General features: G+C 32.8%; 1 protein-coding gene across 1 annotated transcript; it reads right to left on the bottom strand.

Annotated features, from left to right (window-relative positions):
* Window positions 1-6,655: 6,655 nt before the first annotated feature.
* Window positions 6,656-7,927, bottom strand: LOC120155738. The gene is made up of 2 exons (XM_039167222.1): window positions 7,379-7,927; window positions 6,656-7,135 (listed from the first exon to the last, which is right to left on the bottom strand). The coding sequence occupies exons 1-2, from the start codon at window positions 7,490-7,492 to the stop codon at window positions 6,926-6,928; spliced, it is 324 nt and encodes a 107-aa protein (XP_039023153.1). The 5' UTR covers window positions 7,493-7,927; the 3' UTR covers window positions 6,656-6,925.
* Between the last annotated feature and the right edge of the window lie 1,185 nt (window positions 7,928-9,112).

The raw sequence follows: 9,112 nt of genomic DNA, 5'->3' as shown, positions 1-9,112 counted from the left end.
GATGATATAAGGCTTAGGCTGACTTGGGAAGGTAATATGTTTCAGGTTAATCTGGGGAGGTAATGTGTTTCAGGTTGGCTTCTTGCATTCTTGATTATGGTGTGTTCATTGATCTGATGAAGTAGCCGTTATGAATATCTTCTGGAGCATTTTTGGGTTGTGTAGTGCTTCATCAAGATATGTATAAGATCGTCTTTTGCACAGTTCGAGTCGCCTTTTCAGGTTTTCAACTCGAATTCTCCTTTGGTTTCAAGACGTCATCTAAAATTTTACGTCTTAAATCCTCCTTTTATTTTTTTCACTATCATGCATTAAATATTTTATAAAACTATTTTTTGCAAATAAAATTAACCTTGAGGGGAGGAATGAAATATGAAGATAATCTCTCCACTTAGAAATCCATGTATGATTAGAAGGGACTTTTTAGGCACGTAATGTTGGTCAGGGCTCACGGTTATGAAAGAAATGGATAAATAGGCTCAAACAAGTATTTAAGGGTTATTGAACCAAGGATCATTTCGTTCTGCTGTCTTCAATCTTGTTTTGGTTGACTTGAATCTACTTGTGTGTCTTTTATTCTATTTTCTTTTTATGTTCATCGATCTTCTGGCGAATTGATTCTAGATCTTTGAACCGCCCGTCTTGAAGTGTTGGATCTGTCTATTTTCTTCTTCTTCTTTTATTCTTTTTTCTCTCTTTTTTCTTTTTCTTTCTTTTTATTTTTTATTTTTTTTCTTTTCTCCTTTTCTTTTCTTTTTCTTTTGTTTTTCTCTTTTCTGTTTTTACTTTTTTTTTTTTGTGTTTTTTCTATATCTCTTATTTTTCTCTCTGTGTTGTTAACTCGATTTGATCTTCGAGCGCTTCGTATTTGGTCCACCTTGTGATATCTTGCTATTTCTTCCTATGACTTGCCTCTATAGCGAAATCTAGATTGATGATGTTCACTCATGCGAACCTTCATCTTCACCCCCAGTGTAGAGGGTGATCCTTGGTTAGGGTTGAATTAGAAGAAAAATACTATAGGCTCAAATGGGGACAATAAGGGATATATATATACACATATATTTGAAAGGATAAATGAAACAAAGTCGTTCATCATCTCATACATGAAAGTCTTTGTAAAAGAGGTATCCCCAGGGGGACGAGTATTCAAGATTAATCTTATTTACATGAAAAATGTAATTAATGCATGATAGAATAATTTCAATGATTCTCTTTATTTTTTCTTCTTCCATTTGCTCATAGTATGCCCCAATTATTCGAGTTCTCTTGGAAAAACTTGATCTGTAACACTCTATTTTGTCTTTCTTACAGGAAATGTCTTTATCATGCCCCCAGGATTTATTGAGGTTTGAGAAATGAATGTTGGTGCCTCGAATTGAAAAATTATTCCTGAAACAAGGTAATGTTATAGAAGAATTATTTATGTCTGGGAAGGTAAAAGTACAAATTTTGGTGCCTCAGGGAGGATAAGGGCATGACTTTATCGTTTCAAAGGGAAGTAATATCAAAGTTCAATCTTTTGGGAGTAAATATATGTTATTTCGGGTAAGGAACCCATCAATGGTTATTTCGGCTTTGGATGGGGTATGAAAGGTCTAATCTTGCCCCTTGTCAAAGATATAATTAATGAAGTAGTAAAAGAACCGTTAATCCATTCGATATTCAAAGAATTACATGATTAAAACTTGATTTATAGCTCATAACCTTAGAAAATGACGTAAGTTCAATTATCAAAAATATATATTAAGGAAAGAACAAAAACACGTTCAAACAGGACAAAACCAGTGCAACAAGGTTTCATGATGGGTGGAAGAATTTCCTGGTAACTGGCCCCAGAATGTCTCATTACGAGTTAAAGGTTAATACCTGTGGGTCAAACAAAATCTGGGTCTTACTTCTCCATGCCCTACAGATCTCAATGATGTGTCTCAAACTTCAGATAGCTCTAACATCACATCTTTAGCTCTCAATTCTTTTCTAAGTACGAAGGGGTGACTTCAATTTACCTCAAAAGATACGAGTTACTCCCAAGATCCATGATTAATGCACGTTGATATGCAATGTATATCATGGAATGTACAATGTATGAATGCTAGTGTAAAGATGTGAAGATGCACATGCAAATGAAAAGATGCAAAAATGGGAATGCAAAATGTAAATGCAACAAAGGAATTGATCCCAAAGTAATTGTCATAAAACAACTTCCAAAGAACACACAATGTCTCAATACAATGAGGCAGATGGAAACTACAAATCACGTCATATTGCTTGAATTCTTCAATTTTGATCGAAAATGCAAGGAAAGGAAACAATCTTCTTTTATCCTTGGCTTTATGGAAAATTCCAACGCTTCGACTTCTTTTCCAGAAATGCATTTGTTGAGTGACCATATGCCACTGTTATCATCCACTGTCTCGTATTGGCTATCATTGTTGCTTGATGACTTCAAACACATTATTTCTTTTCGGATAGTTGTATCAACATCGTAGTAACACCCTTGAAAAGCTTGTTTTACTGCATCATTTGAACTTCATGTATTCCAGCTTGACATACATCTTCAGATGTTTCCTAGAGTATCATTCTGGACCATTTATGCATTTTTGCATTTCTATTATACCTCTTCGAGTGACTTTTTCGTATTGAAAGCCTTCTAATGCGACTATTAATTAGGGAATCAATACATTCTATGACATGATATGTATGAAACATGTGTTAATTTCAATGTAATTATCTTAGAATAACTTTTAAAGAACTCACAACGTCCCAATATGTCAAACTAGATAAAAATATATACCCCTTCGTGTGACGTTGTTGTTTTAAAAGCCTTCTAATTTTGATAAATAACTCGGGTATTAATAATATGTTTATGCACAAAATAAAGCAACATGGAAAGGAAAAAATGTTAGCAAAAATAATAATCAAAGAGAGGAAATGTATGTTAGTGAAATAATAAAAGATTAAATTCAAATGGTAAATGAACCATAAAATACAGTGATAAAACACACAGAGGAAATTAAAACCCTAACCGCATAATTTCTAGTTCACATGCAATTATTCAAAAAGAATCTATCGAATAAATTAAAAGACAAAAATGTTAGAATTCATTTCTCATTTGTGTACACTTATTTGGGTACCTACGGACAGAGTTTCAGCATGGTCTTAGATCAGGTGGGTTTCTACAGTTTACTATATGCTCTATAAGTAAAGATACTTGAATTGTCCTTGTCGATGCACTCTTGGGCGAGCTAGACCCTCAATCCTAACCCATTATAGGCTTAAGCGAACCGAGTTCAATTCGAGAGTGCACATTTCCCTATGCCTGATACGGAGAATAAATCCTCATGAAGACATAGGGTATATGAACCCCTAAAGCTACTTGCTAGGTCTGACACGGAGAATAAATTCTCACGAAGACGTCACTTTCACTCCCACTTAAAGAGGAAGAGCTCGGGTATAGAGTTTATGTTATGAAATGCATGTGTTGTGTTGTGTGTGAGGAGAAATTATCAAACCTTTGACAAACAACCACTCAAAAGCGAACTAAAACGAATCCAAAATTTCAATATCCTGATATTTAATCAAATGCAAACATTAACATACAATAAATATAAAATAAAATAAAATAATAAAAAATAATAAAAGAATTGAAAGAAATCAAAAGAATCGTAAATTAAATAAAATCGACTTCTCAATTTCCAACTACAGAGACAATATATAATCGATTTAAGGCTTGATCCACTAAATCCCCGGAGTCGCCAAGCTGTCGACACTGTTTTCCGCTCGTGCGGGAAAAAATTTAGTATGACTTGGGTTTTTTCTTTGAAAAAGTTTTGAAATGTGAGGAGTCGCCATCGACCTTTTGGGTTAGGTAAGTCGAATACCCATAAATCATCTTTTAAAAGAGTTTTTAAGAAAACATCATTTTAAACGATTCACCAATCTACGTGTAACCAGAGATTCATTCTTTTTTTGTAATAAAAAAAGGTTCGAGGATCGATTACGTATGGGAAAGATAAGCACCCCCACAATGCCCAAAATTGGTACCCCATCGATTATAAATTATTTCTAATAGTGGAAATCTAAGAATTCGAATATAAATTTAAGTTACGATCCTATTATTCCAAATTCAACCATGCAATGTTTATTGAACGAAAAAATTCTAAGGAGGAATAGAAAATATTCAAATATTTCAAATCGAAGAGAAAATAATCTCTAAAATACTGTGGGATGAATATTTCTCTTTCCAACTGAAATAAAAAAGAATATAATAATTTCTCTCAAGAATTCAAGATTAAAATAATTATATTCGATCAAAGAAAGAAATTAAGCCAATTAATCCAAATTATAGATTTAATTTGAAAAGATAAGGGATGTTTAATTATTATTTAAAAATATCGATACATAATCCCTAATAAAATTAGGCGAATCATCTCGATAAGTTTAAATAAAAGAACATTTCCTTTTTGTCCTTAATCTTGATTAAATTAAGCAAACTCTTTTTTTTATTCTAATAGGGTATTTATTTATTTTAAAATATCAAAATAGGACATCTAGTTACTTTAAGACAATACTTAATATTTTAAAATAAATAAATACTACCTTTAATCCAGTTATGAAATTAGTCGAGTTATGCTTATGAGGCTTTCATACATATTCGAAATGTCTAAATCTATATGCACGAACAAATTGACATGGAAAAGGAGGAAAAATAAATCTTAATAAATTGAGGGAAATGTTGTAATCCATTTACTACGAAATTAATCGAAATAGGCATAGAAATACATTTAACAATTTTAAAATTTAAATATGCTAAGCAAGGTAAATAAATATTTAACAAATTAATAAATCATGTTTAATGATAAAAAAAATTAAACTTTAGTGTCCAAAATATAAACACGACAAAAACAAATGCCAAAGATAAACATCACACAAATATAGGTGCTTAATTAAAATAAAATCATACCATAACATAAGAACCAAAATGTAAGATAGCAAAATAAAGCATTCAATGTGACAAAAATATGAAACATGCATATATACATATTCATGAGACTAAAATATAATAAAACAACAAAAAGTAGCCAAATCAGAAATAAAAAGTGAATAAAATAAATAAATTACAAATATCACATCCAAATCATAATAAAACAAAAACCAAATCCAAACAGTGACTAAAATGAATAAACATAAAAAAACATTAACTAAATTTGAAAGTTAATAAAATTAATATGCATATTTGAAATAAATAACAATATACATGACCAGAATGTAAAATAAGCTAAAATATGAGGATCTCGAAGATGGTTTTACCCTTGTAGTGACCAAAACGTAAAACATGCTGAAACTGGAGGATTTAGACTGCGATTTGACCTTGAAACACAAAGCGAAAAGAAGCTAGAATCTGGGGACATGGTGAGTGATTTACCCATTTTCCATACACACAAAATATCATCCCTTTCATTTACGTGAACCAGCCAGAAGCTTTTAAGCTTCACAACCTCACTCGGCCACCACACAACGGCCCCTCACGCGCCGGCCACCAGGCCGGTGACCGACCTACAACCACGACGACCTTTACCACGGCCAATGGAAGCCCGAAAGACAGCTTAAACGAGCGAGAACCTCTCCCGTTATCCTCCTCTCCCATTCTCCCTCTACAACGCCGAGGGACGTAAAACCGACCCCCAACGTCGGCCACCAACAACCGAAGTTTCTTAGCCGTGAGAGGGTCTCTCTCGCATGCCGGCCACGAAAATCCAAGTCGAGGTTGGGGACAAAGCCAAAAGAGAAAGCTAGATAAGAGAGCAGTAAATGTAGAGAAAAAGTTAGAAAAAAAAGTGTCTTTCATTCCTCTTTTTAGGGACAAAGCATGAGTGATTTTATATAGGGTAGTTGGGGTATTAATAACCCTAATTGAAATATTATAATATTAATTTTTTACAAATAAAATAATGATAAAAAAATTGGTGTTTACAACATGTATGTTTTATTTTCATTGTGTGGTCTCGATCATTTTGGTAATTTCTTGAGGTAGGTAGTAGATGGTGGGTTGCTTGGTGTTCGCTGGTCCCAAGTGTTGTGCAGGGGTTACTTGTATTTCAGCCGAGTTTGTTAATTTTCATTTTGGTTTTGTTGGGTTATGGCTGTCATCCTGCAGATTCAGCGTAGTTTTCGATTTTCCAGTACAGTCTATTGCATTTTGTTGTTTTCGTTGTGTTTTGCTTTTCCCCGTTTAGGGTAGAAAATTTTTAATGAGACACGTATCCAAGTGTTCTGGTCGTATTCAATAAAATTTCTTGGCTGAAATAACAATTGAAACCAAATACCTAATACTAATAAGTAATACTAATAAATCTTACAGTTAAGAAAATAGTAAATAAAACTATAAACAAAAATATATAAACAAAAGTGAAATTCAAATTAAACTTCGAATAAAAATAAATGTCTACAATAATAAAGGACGACTTCAGAAATTTTTGATTAATTTAAAAGGAAAACCTAAAATTATCATTTTAAACAAGACTACGGTAATTTTTAAGTGAAAATTTTGTTTTTATCAAAATCAATGACAAAAGATAATGAGTCAAATTATTAATTGTCATCATTCATTTTTATCCCGAATGATGTCAATCATTTTATCCGGATGACACCTTAATATTTCATCCTAGCCGCATGTTTTTGTGGAATGGGGGGTTGTTTTTGCTTTAAATTTTAAAATGAGACAAAATATTAATTGTGGTGCTACTTTTTAGGTGTATTTGATGATAACACCTTGTTCATTCTTTTGAAGAGAGTCAAGCAATTGGGGACCATTGATGATCTTAGATCCAATGGCTTAGATTTTTGACACATCTTCAATCAATGTCAAAGAAACACAACCCATGTGAGACCCTTGGAGAGAAGATAAATCCAAAGGTTCTCGTTAAACCACATCACCAATCCAAGAGAAAATGCACAAAAGAATCTCAACCATTGGATCTAGATTGGATCCAATGGCTAAGATTACATCATCCAATGAAGCATGCACTCTTTCAACAACGCATCCCCACCGGCCGAAATCTTCATCGGCGCGTGAACCGCATGAGCCCCCGCCACCGTTTTCGAACGGAAAATTCACCGTTGCCGTCTTTCTCTATTCCAACATTAAAAAAATAAAGAAGTCAATATCAACACAAAAACGAAGATTTTAGTGAAAAATCTTAAAATGAAATTAGTTGTAATCTTTTATAGGCGGGAAGAGATGAAATCTAACAAATCTAGCCACTATAAATGCCATTAACCACCAACCAATGAACATATATCATCCTAAAAAAATCAGTGCATTAATCCAAGGATTTCGGAGCAAGGAGTTAGAAAAGAAAAGTTTTTTTTTCACCTTTGGAGTTGCTTGCCGTCGTTTTGCCTCTACTCGCCATTGATCTCGAGTACAAGGACCAGTCAGAGTCGTTTTAAGGTGAGTTTCATGCAGTGTTGCTATTATGTTGATCATTTAGTTCGAATAGAGCGGGTGGCCGAGAGTTGCGGTGTCAGGTTAAGTGGTCGACGGTGGCGTTGATAGCCGACCGACGTCGAGGTGTCGGAGATGGTGGGCGTCGGGTTTTGGTGTTAAGGGTTATGGTTGTTTTGGTTTGGGTAGTTTAGGATGATAGAAGAAAAGGGGAAAACCCTATTTCATTTGGGTGTAGTTTAGGTTTTGTTCTTGGAGATTTTGGGTAGTTTTGGGAAAAGAAGATTTTGGTGTTTTAGGGGTTTTGATCCAAAAAAAACTAATTTGGGTTTTAGTTTGGGTGTTTTTATAAATCAAAATGGGTTGTTGGGTAAGAACATGTGAAGAACTTGAGTAAATAAGGGAGTTAGATTCAAAACGCTCATATTTTTCTTAGGATAGGGTGTTTGTGTTCTTGAATTGGTAGAGAGAAGAGAGAGCATTTTAGGTCCTTTAATTAGAAATTAATTAAATGTAGCAATTATCCTTTTTAGGATTAGTTTCTTCAATAATTTTAATTAGAAACAAATTATTAGATTCATAATTTGATCAAAATATAATGTCTATTTATTCTTAAGATATTGAAATTGATGGTCTTAAAGTAACTAGACCTTTCTTTTTCAATACATTTAAATAAATAAATATTCTATCAATGCTCACTAAAAATTAAATAGGTTCATATTTAAAAGTGAAAGGGTAGAGATTTGTTCCTACATTTAAATTGCTAAGGATACGCTGTTTGATTAATTTTCTAATTTTTTTGGATGACAATATTTCGTTATTTTGATTAAAACATAAGAAATAATTACCTTAATTCTGATTAGGGGTTAGTTTATTCATTAATTGGAAATAGACAAATTTCCAAATTTTCAATATGGGGACAAATTTATAATTGAAAGTACTATTTTTGAGCATTGTGGGATGCTAATCCTTCCTCAAGCGTAATTGACTCCTGAACCCATAATCTCTAAATCGCAGACCAAATAAAGTATTTTTAATTTTTTATTTAAAAGGGCATATCTCAGGTTTTCGACCTACCTAATCCAAAGGTCGATGGTTACTCCAAACATTTCAAATCTTTTATAAAATTCCAATTCCTAATATCGATTTCAAAAATCATTCCGTATACGCTTCAAAAAAAATTCATGACAGCTTGGTGACTCCACTAGGGATGGAACCCAAAATCTTTGGTTTCATAGAGAGTCAGGCCTTAAAATAATTACACTTTGTCCCTGTATTATAAAATTAAGGAATTCAAGTTTATTTTATTCCTGATCCTTTTAATTCCCTTGTAATTTTCCTTCCTCTTAAGATTTGTTCCTTTTAATTTTCTTTAAAATTCATATTGCCCCTAATTCTTTTAATCATTTGTACTAATGTGTGACTTAAGTGACTTTTTCAGATATTATAATATTCCCAAGGCTTCTTGTTTTATCTGGTTCCTTACTCTGCTCATATGATTAAAGGTTTAAGTATTTCTCCTCACACACAACACATCCACATTAATGATATTCGCTTTATACACGAGCTGTCCTTTTTAAGTGAGAGTGAAAGTGACATCTTTGTGAGGATTTATTCTCCATACAGACCTAGTGATAACTTTTAGGTCTAAAGTACCTATGT

Source organism: Hibiscus syriacus, unplaced genomic scaffold, assembly GCF_006381635.1.
Source record: "Hibiscus syriacus cultivar Baekdansim isolate YM2019G1 unplaced genomic scaffold, ASM638163v2 tig00111207_pilon, whole genome shotgun sequence".
Taxonomy (NCBI): Eukaryota; Viridiplantae; Streptophyta; class Magnoliopsida; order Malvales; family Malvaceae; genus Hibiscus; species Hibiscus syriacus.
Note: the sequence above shows the minus strand (reverse complement) of the source record. Positions and strands in the feature narration are given on the sequence as shown.